Genomic DNA, 15,089 nt, shown 5'->3' with positions numbered 1-15,089 from the left:
TATGAATAAGAGAAGAGAGAGAATTGTGTGTCAGGGCCTCCAGCCACTGCAGTCAAACTCCAGACACGTGCACCACCTTGAACGCATGTGTGACCTTGCACGCTTGAGTCACTTTGTGCATCTGGCTTATGTAGGACCTGGAGAGTAGAACGTGGGTCCTTAGGCTTCTCAGGCAAGCGCCTTAGTGGCTAAGCCATCTCTCCAGCCCAGAACCTTGTTTTTGAATGCTATGCATGGCAGGTGTGGATTCCAGGGCCTTGCACATGCTAGGCCAGTACCCATCCACATGTGTATCTAGCAAATATGTTCAGCAGCAACTGGGAGCTTCATTGACTCGTTGCTGCAAGCTGAGTGGAGAAGTAACAGGTCTGGAGCGAGGCTGACCTGGATTCGAGTGTCAAATCCACCACCTCCTTAATGTTCCATCTCCAAACATGTTCGGAACTCTCACTGCACACCAAGCTCCGTTCTGTGAGACACGAGAGAAACACCAGTCCACCCTTCCCCAGCTCCCTAAGGGACAGTGAGTGGCCATGGCCCTGGAGTCCTCTTGCACATCCTAAGTGTGAATGAGTGGGAAGGCCTCCCAGGGCCAGTGACTGTCAGGTCGGTCCCTCTCCTTGGCGTCCACAGCTGCCTCTAACCCTGGCTCCTAGCTGAGCCCCCAATTCACACCCCGTCCCCCACCCACGGCCAGGCTTCCTGTAGCTGACGCAGATCCCCTCGTGAAGGGTCAAGGGGTGGCCAGGGTACAGTTGTGGGAGTGTCCCTTCTTCATTTTCCCAGAGGAGAAATGAGGGTCCCTTAGAAACAGCTACCTCCCCCCTGGCCCAACAGAACAAGGCAGTCCTCTAATTTAGATGGCAGGGGACACCTCAGGACCACTTTCTTACGGAGCTTTGCCTCTTTCCTGCTCAGCTTTTCTTGAAAGCTGAGTCTGTCCACACTGGGAAGTTGCAAATAGTTTACATGGGGAATGTCAGCTGCCCACATATGAAAATACACACATCATTAAGGCCTGAGTGCTTGTGTCTGGAGATAGGGCGGACGGTCTCCTGGGCTGACCTTTTGTCCACTGGCAGAGCCCACAGCTAATGAGCGCTCAGCTCCTCGGGGGATGTTTCCGTACGGTGAAGCAAAACATATGTTGAGCATTAGCCTGTGTGACTGAGCCTGTGTGTGTGCGCATGCGTGCGCCACACGTGACAGTATTAGATAAGCAAATTTTGTCCGGACATGCACGATCTACGGAGTCTCCTTGCCCAGCCGCCATGGGTCTCCAGATGGGGCTTGGCCATCCTGCCAGAGGCTGAGTCTCTGCTATGTGACCCTGGGCGAGTTACTTCTGAGCTGTTTCTACATCTGTGAAATTGAGGTGGTGATAGCAAAATCCGTGTTGAGAGTATTGTAGACAGTGCTGGACTTGATCTGTTGTAAGGAGGTGCCCAAGACGGCCACTGTAGTGATAGCGGGTGTCACCATGGATGGTGGGGTGGGATTCGAGGGAAGGCCCTTGATGCTCAAGGGGTCATCGTGGCTGTGGGTTCTGAAGCCTCTCTTGGATCATGGGTGGCATGGTGGGTGTGAAGAGCTCTATCCAGAGGAGCAAGCAAAAGCCCAGGGACTGGAAAGCGAGCGCTCATGCAGGAAACGGCCAGGCCATTGGGAGCCGACAGGAAGCAGGTCGGCAAGGGTGTTTAGGGCCCTGTCTAAGGCGCTGGAACTGGTCCTGAAGGTGGCCGGGACTGCTGATGCTGTGGGGTGCAGAAAAACAAGAAACTCTCTTGAGTGTGATGTTAATTCAGGACAAATGGTAGCAGAGGCCCTTGGAGGGGCCTACCAATTAGTCCCCAAGACAGGAGGGGAGCTTGGAACCCTGAAAAGTGAGGAGAGGGTGGAGGCCTAAGCCAAGGTGGCTGCACCATGAAGAAAGGGTGGAGGCCTAAGCCAAGGTTGGTGCACCGTGAACCGGGGGGCAGTCCGCTCCTGACCGGAACTGACGAGGCTGCAGCTGTGTCTTTCAGACCCCTTCTCAGGGTTTCTTTGTTGCAGTGCGTGTGTTTCCATGGGGCTTGGGGGCCGGGGGTGACAAAGCACTATTGATGGCCACTGAAGAGATAGATATGAGGCTGGGGGAGTCTCAGGACCCGTCCCATGTGCCCCAAGGACACCAGTCAGCACAGCTGACTCCACGTCCACACTGACCTCTTGAAGCGAGAGCCTGATGCAGGGAGATGCTTTGGGAACGAGAGCCTGAGATACCTGGAGACTTCTCGCAGATACGGAAGGTGATGTCCTTTGTTCCTGCCTGTCACTCATGATGCTGAAGGAGACAGTGCCCAAGAGAGCAGGTGCTGCCCGAAGGACCCGCTGATGACACAGCCTTCAGAGTGTTCTCTGCAGGCCCGTGCATGACTCAGCAGCCGCCCATGCCTGCCAGCTGTTCCTGTGTGGTTTCCACAGTCTACAATGGTCTCCTCAACACACAGCCTCATTGACCGCTTCTCCTTCCCCTCCTTGGAAGTCCAGCTTAGTCCCTAGGCAGGCCCCAAACTGGTCCATTACTGTCCCTCTCTGTTCTTATCGTGAAGGGGTGCTCTTGAGAGATCTGAGCTGTTTCAGGTGTACCCTGCTTTCCTCCCTACTCTTCAGGACAGGACTGTGCAGTGGCCTGCCCTCCTGGGAAGCAGTAGAGTAAGGACTCAATAGCACCACCTCCTGGACTGACTGCTCGACTGCTGCTGGCCTTGGCTGAATGGGCAGAGGCTGAGCCAGGGCTGGGCTGCCAGCTGCCCTTGGGTTTGGATACCTCCCTCTGTAAGGTCACCAAGGGTGGGTGTTTAAGCGTCAGCAGAGGCCTTGGGTGTGTGTGGGGGATCGACACATGTTTCCTGGGTTGAGTGCCGAGTCAAGCACCATCCGGTGGCCCTGTCCCAGGCCAGGCCCACACCTCCCTCTCCACCATCTCATCCTCCTCAGCCTGCCTCTGCGCCCCAAATTCTCAAGCTGATTCCTGCCCGTGCTGAGCACTTGGCACTCTGTGATGCTGCCGGCAGAAACCTGGAGGGCGAGCCATTGCCCAGAGACACCGGTCTGGGGGCCGGTTGCAGCCATCCACGCAGAACCTCTCAGCCAACACGTGCGCTCCCAACCAAGCCCGTGCTTGCCCCAGATCCGTTCTGTCCCCACAGAGTTTCAGGATCCGCCACCCTTACTTCCATCCAACCACACTGCCGCACAAACCTGTCTGTGGGGTCTGAATCATGACTGGTCATCCACGCTGTGCCTCAGCTTTGTAGGACCTCCGTTCGGATGGAGCAGAGGACAGGCAAAGTCTGGCTTAGCTGGCATGCCAGAGTTCGGGGTCACGGTCGGAAAAGGTCCCAAGGAGACAAGGACAAAAGGGAAGAGAGAGCTCTAGACGGGAGTGAAAACACTAAGGCCACTCTGGGCCTTGTCACCCATGGCCACGGACAGGAAGGGTGTTTCTGTGCATAGCGGCACCCAGGAAGACGCATCCACGCCTGTGTAGAAGCAGTGGTGGGCGCCTCGGGAAGAGCAGCAAGTCGGGCGAAGGGAGCATTGGGGAGGGTCAGGCCCGAGGGGCTCCGGGGGGCAGAGTTCTGCACTGACCGCCTCCGCATGCCTGCCCTCCTGCCCTGACTTCACGCACATCAGATCTTCTTGGTCCCTTCTTGTTGGCAAAGCTATCACTCCCCGGAATCACTGGAAAGAGGAATTGGTCAGAATCACTTATCTCTTCGCATAAGCCAGAGTCTGAATTTAAAGCCACGGTCACTTGACGCCCAAAGGAATCATTATCTGTTCTTTGACTCCCCTGCTGGGGCTTTGCCTCTGCGGAGCCAACACCAAGTGTGAAGGAGGCACTCGGGTACATCACCCCTAGACTCAGGGCAGCCCTGCAAAATGAGAAGGGGCCCTACTGGCTGTCCTTGTCTATGGGTAGGGGCCAGGGAGGGGTGAGAGGCCTCAGGACAGGCTCTGCCTTGCTTCTGACTCCATCCTCGGTAAAGTTTTCCCTGCATGGCCCGAGCCCACCATGAGCACTGCTTTCAGCGAGCCCGCCTCTGACAGGACCCCACAGGGCCTTCGTTTCCACACTAACTTTGCAGAGTTCCAGAGGACTGAGGTCACACCCAGGGACCTCCTGAGAGACGGAGGAGGGATCAGAGGATCAGCTGCCAGCTAGGCCTGTGGGGGCTAAGCTGGGTCCTGGCCGGGTGAAAATAGGATGAACCCTGGCATAATGGTACATTTGAATGCAGACAGGTGGGCAACTTGGGTGCCCCCTCCATGGAGCCCACAGATGACTCCAGTCTTACTCACGGCTTCCATAGTCAGCATCTCTGCCAGCTCATACCAGCTTCCAGACCATACTCTGGCAATGTTCTTCTGTGTCATGCTGATTAACGCGTGTGCAGTGAGCACTCCTCAGTTCTAGGCACAGGTTCCTCCTGGCCCCAGCCAGCTCTCTCTCGAGCAAATTTGCCTATAGCCAGTGGCTTATCTTTGGCACTCAGATCACCTGGTTCCCAAGAGACTAAAAACTGACAGAATCCCCGCCCCCCCCCCCCACACACACCAGACTTCCCCACATCTCACGAACAACAAGAAAACCTCAGGCATCAATTCTCAAGATCCCAAGGGAGCCTTCAGCATCTGTGCCAAGAGGAGAGAGAGCAACAAGGTGGCCCAGGTCAGAGGTCAGAACCCCTGGCTCTGGTGTGAATCTTCTCCGCAGGAGGGAAGCTGGGGAGGGAGGGAGTCCAGGCAGGCGGACCAGAGGCAGAGGGAGTTGCCACCACCCAGGACAGCCCCTGGTGGGAAATGTGCTGCAGCTGGAGCTCCGTGCAAATGGCTTTTCAGCCACATAGTGGGCTGGGGCCTCTCCAGCCAGCCAAGAAAGCAGACCCTAAGGATGGGGTGAGCCCACAGAGAGGGCAAGGCTAGGGGGGAAAAAAAAGGAAGGGATTCAGGCACTGAGAACCACAGGGAACAGAAATGAAGTGCTGGGTTCATTTGGCAGAGATATGCCAGCTGCTACCAGCTCCCCGCCACCCCTGGGATCGAACCCCCTATAGACACTGCCCAGCAGACTTAGTAAGTCACCAGCCCTGTGGTCACGTCTCAGTAGCTATGAGAAAAAGCAAGTCTTTCATATTTCAGTGTCCTTGGGGGGCGGGGAAAGCTGTGTTTACAGCCCATCTTTCTGAGCCCACTCCCTGCAATTTTCTTAATTTTTTTTCCTGTAATTTATTTAAAACATACCTCAAAAGCCCAGCTGGTGAGTCAGGCCCTGGGAGCAGCTGGTGAGGGTGAATGGTGGGGTGGGGGATGGGTAGAGCTGAGGAGTGAGGCTTAGGGGATCCCAAGGATTTGCATGAAGCTACAGGCCCTGTAAGCGGTGCCGTCAGAAACCTCACCCTAAATCAGGTCCACTCGCCACCTTTCAGCCCATCTACTTCCCTGGGCCACTGAACACTGTCCACGAAGCCCAGGTCATGTTCAGGGGTGGGAGGCAGGTGGCCTCATGCTGGCGAATGCATCTGTATCCGCTGTCCCCTGGAGTATGGCTTGTCCCTGACCTGGGGCCTCTGGGAACCTCAGCCACCCTGCTCCTTCCTCTGACTAACGGCTCTCCTTTCCTTCTTCCAGTCTCCAGTTTTCATCGCTCAAGTTGGCCAGGACCTGGTCACTCAGACAGAGGCAAAGCTACTTCAGAGGCCCTGCAAAGAACTCTTCTCTGCCTGTGTGCAGTAAGTACTCCACTCACCTGGCCTGCCTGGGCAGGCCCCGCTTACCTGGGCATCCTTCCCCGCTCCTAACCCTTAACTCTCCACCGGGCAGAATGGGGCCCCGGGCAAAACCTTCAGAGCCTAGACAGTGAAGCCATTGGCTGGCTGGTTGTGTTCAGAAGTCCCCGTCGCCAAGGGTTTGCTATCCAAGGCTTTTTAGACATTCACTGTCAATTGGGGAATGGAAGTATTCAATGGAAAAGTCCAGAACTAAATAATTCACGTTTCCTTAAAAGTTTTTATTTCTTTACTTATGTGTGGAGAGGGGGTTACACTAGGGTCTCTTGCTATTGCAAATGAATGCGAGATGCATGCACCCCTTTTTACATCTGGCTTTCCGTGGGTGCTAGAGAATTGAACCCAGGGGGGCAGGCTTTGCAAGCAAGTGTCTGTAACCACTAAGCCATCTTCCTTTGCCCAACTCAGAAATTCCATCGTACATCCGAAAGACGTTTAGCTTTGCTGGTCTCAGCCCAAATCTGTCCTCGCCCACCTCCGAATTCGAGCCCCTGTTCCTCAGAAAGCCTGTATCTATTCCCACCTCAGCTCAAAATCCCTTCTCCCAAAAAGACGTCCCAGACCCCTAGCTTGTCTCTAGGGTCATTGGTATGACACCGTGGTTTGCCATTTGTATCCCATCACAGGATACTCCCTGCTCTATCTTAAAGCCAAAACAATGCCCGACCCATGGCAAGCACCCCAGGGTCCATCCGGATCAAGCAACCTCTGGCAGAGCCATCAGGCATCTAGCTAAATATACAGCATCTTTGGGAAAGCCTGGCTTGTTTGCATTTGAACGCCCTAACCTGCTAGGGACGGCTGTGCCCAGCTGCTTGGAGCTCCAGATCGTAACATACTCATCCTTCTGTCCCTCTGAGCTAGGTCTGTCCACGACTACCTGAGTGGAGGCCCATTCCAGGAGTACCTGGAGAGCATGCACTTCGACCGCTTTCTGCAGTGGAAATGGTTGGAAAGGTGAGAGAGTGTGGAAACGTGAGAGGCGGGGGTCTAGGTTTCGTCTGAGAATTCATAGAAGGTCAGTTACTTCCCACGGGCCCGTGGTTACAATCCAACTGGCCATCCTCTTCCTACTCATTAAGTTCGTGGGCATTCTAGAATTGTGCTGTGCTTGTTAACGCACACACGAGTCACGCACACGTACAATCACGCACACACGGCCATGCACACACGCTGGTCCTTGCACACGTGAGGTCACGCACACAGCGTCCTGTTCTTGCTGCTTCGGTTTACTGTATTTGGCGATTGTTTCTCGGCTGGCGGGTTAAAGAGCTTCCGCAGTCTGCAGTCATCGCACGTCCTTTGTTGAATGGAGGCCTACCGTGCCCTGCTGAGGATCAGACTCAGGGCGTCGGTCATGTCTGCTGAGCACATGCTGTAGTGTTAAGCTACACCCCCAATCCCTGTTCTCAAATCTCTTGTGCTGCCTTCCTTGAGAATGAACGGCTTTGCTGCAGCAAAATGTACTTTGCCAGTACATCCTCAAAAGGCACCTGATTGGAACTTCCAAAACAGCCACCCGTGGTTTCCAGCTCCTCCCTCCCCCGGTGCCTGAGCTCCTGCTCCTCCCAGCACCCCTAACGTTGTTCACATGGTTTCTTCCCCACGAGCAAGCAGCGTGGTCGCCGTGGTTTCTCACTGGGGCAGGTGTGACCTCTCTGACGTCATGATGAGGAAGCAGACACAAAGGGATTATGACTGGTCTCCTGATAGGCCAGACAACACTGGGGGGGGGGGGTCCCTAACCCAGAACCAATAGAGCAGTACTTGATTAAAGCATGCTGGGCTGGCTGGGCCTGGGGCTCGGGCTCCTCTTACTCAGCGCACGAATCCTCCCTCCCAGAAGCCTGGTCCTTCTAGTCAACGGGGCACAACATGTCTAGAGCAAGTTGCCGTCTCGTTCCCACAGCCTGCACCCTTGCCAGCACGCTGGGTGAGGTCCCCTGCAGATACCTAGAAGCCGTGGCCGGGAGGCCCTCAGAGCCCCGGATGCCACCCTACCCAGCACACATTAGGAGGCCCTAGAGGAAAACTCCCTGCTGCAACCCACAGATGGTTTCCCTTCACCCTGACCGGTGGGGATGACAGAGTAAACAGAGGATGACCTCTTTGGGCCAGTACCCATCACCAGCCCCCCTGCATGTGCTTGGCATGCATGGGTCTCAGCATGGCTTCGGGAGGGCTGGTCCTGGAGCTGCATGGCCTAGTCTGAGTCTGGCCACAGTGCCTGCCTCATGGCCTGGGAATGAGGGGAAGTAGATGGGGAACATTGCTAGAATAAGCCACATGCTCTTATCAGTATAGCCATTTGACCACAGGAGGTCAGCTGCTGAGCACAGTTGTGGACCAGCAGGTCTCACCCCTTTGCCACATCTGCCACAGGCTCCGTCTGGGTGCTTAGGGTCACGGGACAGAGTGGGGCGTATTTCCTCACGCCACCCCCTCTCCGGAGCCTTGGGCTGTGTGACACAGAACCCGCTTCCTCAGCATGTCTGTGTGGGGTCAGAGCACAGGACAGAGGATCTGCAACTGGCTGCTCAGGCCCTAGGCCAGCCCAGCCGGAGACTCAGGCCGCTTGACTCCCTCTCGCGAAGTGTGAGTGGGGGCAGTCGGATCCCACCTAGAGGCCAGTGTGGGGAGACATGAAGCTGTCAGCTCTCCACGACCGTGACAGAACATCCAAGAGAAACCAACCTAAGGGAAGAGAGATGTCTTTCATTTTGCCTCACCGTTTCAGAGGATCCCACCCATGGCCATTTGGCTCCATCGTCACAGAGCATCACCACAAGGCGGGGACGGGGCGAGGTTGACAGGACAGAGCCTCTCGTTCACCTCATGGTTGCCAGGAAGCAGAAAGAAAGGAGAAAGGGATAAGACACCCTCCAGTGATCTGCTGCCTCCACCTTGCCTGAAATGTCTTCAGCCTCCCAACAGTCCATTACACTAGGGAATGTTTAGGCAGGTCGACCCACTCATGGTATCTGAGCCTTCGTGATCCAGTCACCTCCTGAAGGCTCACCTCCGACCACGGTGATATCAGCCCAAGCCTTCAAGTAATGAACTTTTTTTTGGTTTTTTTGAGGTAGGGTCTCACTCTGGTCCTTGAATTAACTATGTAGTCTCAGGGCGGCCTTGAACTCTCAGCAATCCTCCTACCTCTGCCTCCCGAGTGCTGGGATTAAAGGCGTGCGCCACCATGCCCAGCTAAGTAATGAACTGTTGGGGCACAAATCCAAACTGTGTGTAAGGTCTATATGGCAGTACATATTGTTACCATGCAGACCCTCCCATAAGGGCCAGCCAGGTCCTTTGTTCCAATGATGGCATCTGATATCACAGATAAGGAGCTTCGGTATGGACACATAAGTTGTCATTACAGCACTATGACAGAAAGTTTAGCCTTGGGCCACATGGCAAAGGCCTGGTAAGGCTAAAGCTTTATCCAACGTCTCCGTCCACCCAGCACTCCAAATCTAGTGGGGTCTTAACTGTGACCACTAGGTTTCATTCATGTATCAGTGTATTGAAGTGGACTTTCTTAATCCATGTCAACCATGGGTTTGGAGTCACTAAGTTTTTTTTTTTATTTTTCTCAATTTTTATTAACATTTTCCATGATTATAAAAAATATCCCATGGTAATACCCCCCACACACACTTTCCCCTTTGAAATTCCATTCTCCATCATATCCCCTCCCCATCTCAAGCAGTCTTTCTTTTATTTTGAGGTCATGATCTTTTCCTCCTATTATCATGATCTTGTTTAGGTAGTATCAGGCACTATGAAGTCATGGATATCCAGGCCATTTTATGTCTGGAGGGAGCACATTGTAAGGAGTCCTACTGTTCCTTTGGCTCTTACCTTCTTTCCACAAACTCTTCTGCATTAGACCCTGAGCCTTGGAAGGTGGAGGCACTAAGTTCTTGGAGCCAGTAGGGAAGGACCGTAGCCTAAGAATGCCTAAGAGGCTGACAGCATCCACCTTCCCCCACTTTTTTTTTTTTTCCAAAAAAGATCATGGCCTGTTTGTACTTTGCTGTTGAAATTAAAGGGATTTTTTTCCCCTCTCCCAAGGTTAACCAAGAAATTCCTGGGAAATCGTATGACACTCATTTCCCCTAGCAGAGGAGTTCTGCGGTAGGGGCGACCAACTGTTTGTTCTCCACGTATCATAAATGTTAGGCCGGCGCTGCCTTCATGTGGTCTTGAGGGCAGCTGGAGGAAGGCTCCCGGCCTGTGGCTGAGGCCGGTGCATGGCAGGCTTTTCTGGGCTGCAAGAAGCGAGGCTGTGGGCGATCCTGCAGTGGCGCAGCTCTGTGTAGCCGACAAAGTTTAGGCAGCTTCCTGCACCAACACCAGTAGGGAGAGAAGTGGGTCGCATGTGGGGAACTGGAAACCCTGGACCCCAGAGGGCCCTGGGTGTTGAGGGTTGTCCTGACAACAGCTGCTGTGTGGAAGGCACAACTCGAGCGAACTTCAGACCCTGTAGGCCCTGCAGTGGAAGGTTCTCCATGGGGTACGTTTGTTCACGAGCTGCCTGAGACTCACAGATCCTCCTCAGGCTGACCCACTTCTTTAGCTCCATTCAGTCTCTTCCCACCCCTGCCCTGGTCGGGAATCTTGAACTGGAGTGCTCAAGAGTCAACTTGCTTTCTTTCCTTCCTTCCTTCCTTCCTTCCTTCCTTCCTCCCTTCCTCCCTCCCTTCCTTCCTTCTTTCTTTCTCTTTTGGTTTTTCGAGGTAGAGTCTCACTCTAGCTCAGGCTGACTTGGAATTCACGATGTAGTCTCAGGGTGGCCTCCTACCTCTGCCTCCCCAGTACTGGGATTAAAGGCATGTGCCACCATGTCTGGTTTAAGAGCCAACTTTCACTTGTTAAGCTGATTATCCCTAGCCACGCAAGTCAAGGGTGGAAGACGGGCTCCTCACGGGGACACTCTTGGCAAGAACTAGACTACTTTAAACCGGGTGTGGTGGTGCACGCCTTTAATCCCAACACTCAGTAGGTAGAGGTAGAAGGATCGCCATGAGTTCAAAGCTACCCTGAGACTACATCGTGAATTCCAGCTCAGCCTGGGCTAGGGCGAGACCCTACCTGAAAACAACAACAGCAACAGAAAGGTGCTCGCGGTGCTGTAGGCTTGTAGTCCTGCAGGCCAGTCTAGCCTACTTGGTGAACGCCAGGCCAGTGAGAGTCCCCTGGCTCAAAAAAGGCTGGATGGCATTTCTGAGGCACACACCAGAAGTTGTCCTCTGGCCTTCACACACGTCATATGCAGCGCATGTGCACACACAAGAAAACACACAAACACACACACAAGAGAGAGTGCCCATTACTTTATAAATGCCTCTCTTTGGGGTCTGGGGATAAAGCTCAGTCAGTAAATTGTTTGCCACATAAACATGAGTATGTGAGTTTGGCTCCCCGGCACCCATGTAAATGCCAGGTGGGTATGGCAGCCCACCTATAATCCTAGCACTTGGCATGCAGAGACAGGATGCCTGGGAGACAAACGGGCTAGCTAGATTGGCCGAATGGAAGCGGCAAGCTCCGAATTTAACTGAGAGACCCTGTTTCAATCGATAAGGTAGAGAGTGATCAAGGAAGACACCTGACATCATCCTCTGGTCTCCACACACATGTGCTCGTACACACCCACACACGTGCACATTCATTCACCCACACATGCAGACACACATGTGCACACATACATACCCCTATACATGTGTGTGCATGCAAACATGCACACAGAGAAAGAGAAATACTTCTGTGGGCATTCCGGATGTTCTGGTGTCCTAAGTAGAGTACAACACAGGGAGGTTGAGAGCTGACGGTCAGAAGGCTTGAGCCAGGCTCGCAGCCTGCAACCACTGCCCCTAGTCAGACAGGGTCTGCTTGGTGCTGCTGAAGGTCTCTAGGCACTAGGGCAGCAAGTGTGGGCTGAGCCTTGCAGGTCTGGGAGGGATGTGGGCCCCTCTGTGGCTTCTGGCCCCTTCCCCTCCCCTGTACAGGAAGCGCGGTTTCCTTCTAGATGTGGCCACTGGCCGTGTGTTTAGAAGAGAACAGAGATTAGTCAGGGGAGGGGTAACTGCAGCAAATGCAGGGCCTGGGCTGCGCGGGGCTCCTGCAGAGAGAAGCCCTGGCCAAGCCTGGCTGAGCACTCTTGGCTCTTTCTTTAAGCCTTTTCCTTGCCCAGGGGCATAAGCAAGCCAGGGCTGCCCGGCTCCCAGCCTCCCCGGGTCCAGTGAGGGGGGCCGGGGACCTGCCCCGCAGAGGGTGTTGTGCCCTTGTCTGTTTCTTTTCTTGTGGTTTTTTGAGATAGGGTCTCGCTCTAGCCCAGGCTGACCTGGAATACACTATGTAGCCTCCAGGTGGCCTCAAACTCATGGCGATCCTCCTACTTCTGCATGCACCACCAACAAGGAGAGAGAGGGAGAGAACGGGTGCGCTAGGGCCTCCAGCCACTGCAAATGAACTCCAGACGCGTGCATCTCTTTGTGCATCTGACTTTATGTGGGCACTGAGGAATTAGACTCCAGTTATTAGGCTTTACAGGCAAGCGCCTCAACTGCTGAGCCACCTCTCCAGCCTTTTCTATATTTCTTTTAGATTCTGAATCTTAACTCCAAAGGACCAATGTCAGGTTCTTGCTGTTTTCCAGGCAACCGGTGACCAAAAACACTTTCCGGCAGTACCGCGTGCTGGGCAAAGGGGGCTTTGGGGAGGTGAGTTAATGTGCAGGTCTCGGTGGATTCCAGGCCTGGGTTCCTTTCCTACCCTTCTGGATCCGACTGTAGCTTCCTCCAAGCCCGGCTGGGGGAGGTTGGATGGCTCTGCCGAGGGGCCCCAGGTGGCAGTGAGGGAGGGCAAGGGGGAGGCAGGAAGACAGTGTCAGCAGCCTTCTCTGCCCTGAATAGGCAGGTGAGGTGGAGCCCCTCCCCAGCCAGCCTCACACAGAGCCCCAGGGGAGAGATGCACCCTCCAGCTTGAGGAAGGAGAAGTAAGAATATGAGGGGGCTGAACGACCTTGGCCACTGTGGGATCTGAACTGTGCCATGTCACGGTCATAGAGGCTTCATTAAACACTGACTGTACCAGTATGTGGAGCCAGCCTCATTCCTATTTTAGGGCCAAGGAAAACTGAGGTTCAGAAGATCTGGGTGACCAAGCCAAGGTTACTCGGCCAATACGGAGTGACCCCGGGACTAGAACTCAAATGCCTTGTTCTCATTCTTGTGAATTATAAAATCAGGGCTCCTAGGGGTCTCTCTTCACTTTCCCTAACAAAGCTCCCATAACAGCAGCGGCAGGAGAAATCTCAGTTGCACTTGGGGGGGAGGGGCACGTGAAGCCTGTAACCAGTCATCCAGCCTTGTGCAAGTAACAGATCCTGTACCTTCAAGGCCAGGCATCTCCTAAAGGGAAGAGGAGGGACAGTGAGGTGGCCCTGAAGCCCAGCTCACCAAGGAGGGTCAGAGCAGCTCTGGGTGCAGAGACAGAGGTCATGGGGTCCATCCTGAAAACTGCAGTGCCCACAGTCCAGGTCCATCGGCCCTGGCCCCCCATCGGTTCCGGCCCCAGAGACCTGGCATCCTGGCTGGAGGGACTTGGGCAGACTGCCACGGTACCCACGACTGGCTGTATTTCTTCTGCGTCAGGTGTGTGCCTGCCAGGTTCGGGCCACAGGTAAAATGTATGCGTGCAAACGCTTGGAGAAGAAGAGGATCAAGAAGAGGAAGGGGGAGGCCATGGCGCTCAACGAGAAGCAGATCCTCGAGAAGGTCAACAGCCGCTTTGTGGTGAGTGTCCCGGGTCCGGTGACAGGTGCACGTTTCTGGTGACTGGGACTCCCTTCCTTAGCGAGGAGCAACAGTCCTGCACCATGGCAGCCCGCTTCTCCCAAGGTTGTGAGAGGAGCAAGCTACCGACCACAACTTCCTCCGTCACAAAGCCCTTCCACGTCACTTGTGGCCAACTTCATCCTGTCACCAAACAGGCCAGTGCTTGGGTCACCTCTCTGCACAAGCCTGAGCACTCTGTTCTCCAGGACACTTTGTAAACTCACAAGGCTAGTTTATGCCCGCTGAGCCAAGGATCCCTGGGTTCCACACGCACTGCAGGGAGGCACCGTTTTATTTGTGTGTCTCTTCTTGCTCAGTCCTGACTTGTAAGTCGCTGCCTGTGGCAAAAGCTTATCTGCCATTCACACAGAGCCCAGCAGACTGGGCCACCCTTCTGCACCTACCAGCTGCTACAGGTCAAGCCAGGAAAAGAGTGCTTGCGGAGGAGAAGTCCCCAGAGACTTCTCACTGCCTTGGCTGGACTGGCATTCCACGCTCCGACCCACAGTCCATTGGTCACACCAGTCAGCTCAGGGACAGGCCAGCTGCACGGAAGACTGGGAAGTGTGGAGGAGTACATGGCTATTTGCCAGCTCATAAATGTCTCTGCCACATGTTGTTACAAAAACTAATATACACGCAAGGTAAAATTCCCAATGGCACAGAGGGTAGACGGTAAAAACAAACGCCTCCCTCTTTGAGTAATCATTCCAGACATTCTTTCTTTATATGTATGACCTATACATCTTATGCTATAAATCTGATCTTACAGATTTTCTTCTCTGTCTAGATCTATACCTGCAATCCCCCCCTTTTTTAGAGACACACAGAGAAAGAGAGAGAACTGGCACACCAGGGCCTCAGCCACTGCAGCCAAACTCCAGATACTTGCGCCACCTAGTGGGCATGTGCGACCTTGCACTTGCTTCACCTTTGTGCATCTGGCTAATGTGGGATCTGGAGAGAAGAACTTGGGACTTAGGCTTTGCAGGCAAGCGCCTTAACCAATAAGCCATCTCCCCAGCCCTGCAATCCTTTTTTTTTTTTTTTTTTTTTTTGAGAGCAACAGACACAGAGAGAAAGACAGATAGAGAGATAGAGGGAGAGAGAGAGAATGGGTGCGCCAGGGCTTCCAGCCTCTGCAAACGAACTCCAGACACGTGCACCCCCTTGTGCATCTGGCTAACGTGGGACCTGGGGAACCGAGCCTCGAACTGGGGTCCTTAGGCTTCACAGGCAAGCACTTAACCGCTAAGCCATATCTCCAGCCCTGCAATCCCTTTTTGAAAGCTATCCATCATTACTATGTGTAGCCAATCATTCCCTACAGATTGAAGTTGTTTCTCATTTGTAAGCATTATAGTAATCTTTGGTTTTTTTGAGGGTCTCACTCTAGCCCAGGCTAAGCTGGAAC

General features: G+C 54.0%; 1 protein-coding gene across 1 annotated transcript in view; it reads left to right on the top strand.

Moving 5' to 3' along the window:
• Grk5 (G protein-coupled receptor kinase 5) overlaps positions 1–15,089 on the top strand; it is a 230,300-nt gene that overhangs the window by 196,849 nt on the left and 18,362 nt on the right. The window contains exons 5-8 of the mRNA XM_004659294.2: positions 5,677–5,777; positions 6,699–6,791; positions 12,496–12,559; positions 13,493–13,633. Of these exons, the coding sequence (XP_004659351.1) occupies positions 5,677–5,777; positions 6,699–6,791; positions 12,496–12,559; positions 13,493–13,633 (399 nt within the window). The remainder of the gene's footprint in view (positions 1–5,676; positions 5,778–6,698; positions 6,792–12,495; positions 12,560–13,492; positions 13,634–15,089) is intronic.

The sequence above is a fragment of the Jaculus jaculus genome, chromosome 1 (genome assembly GCF_020740685.1).
Source record: "Jaculus jaculus isolate mJacJac1 chromosome 1, mJacJac1.mat.Y.cur, whole genome shotgun sequence".
NCBI classification, from domain to species: Eukaryota; Metazoa; Chordata; class Mammalia; order Rodentia; family Dipodidae; genus Jaculus; species Jaculus jaculus.
This window is presented reverse-complemented; position numbering and strand designations above follow the sequence as displayed.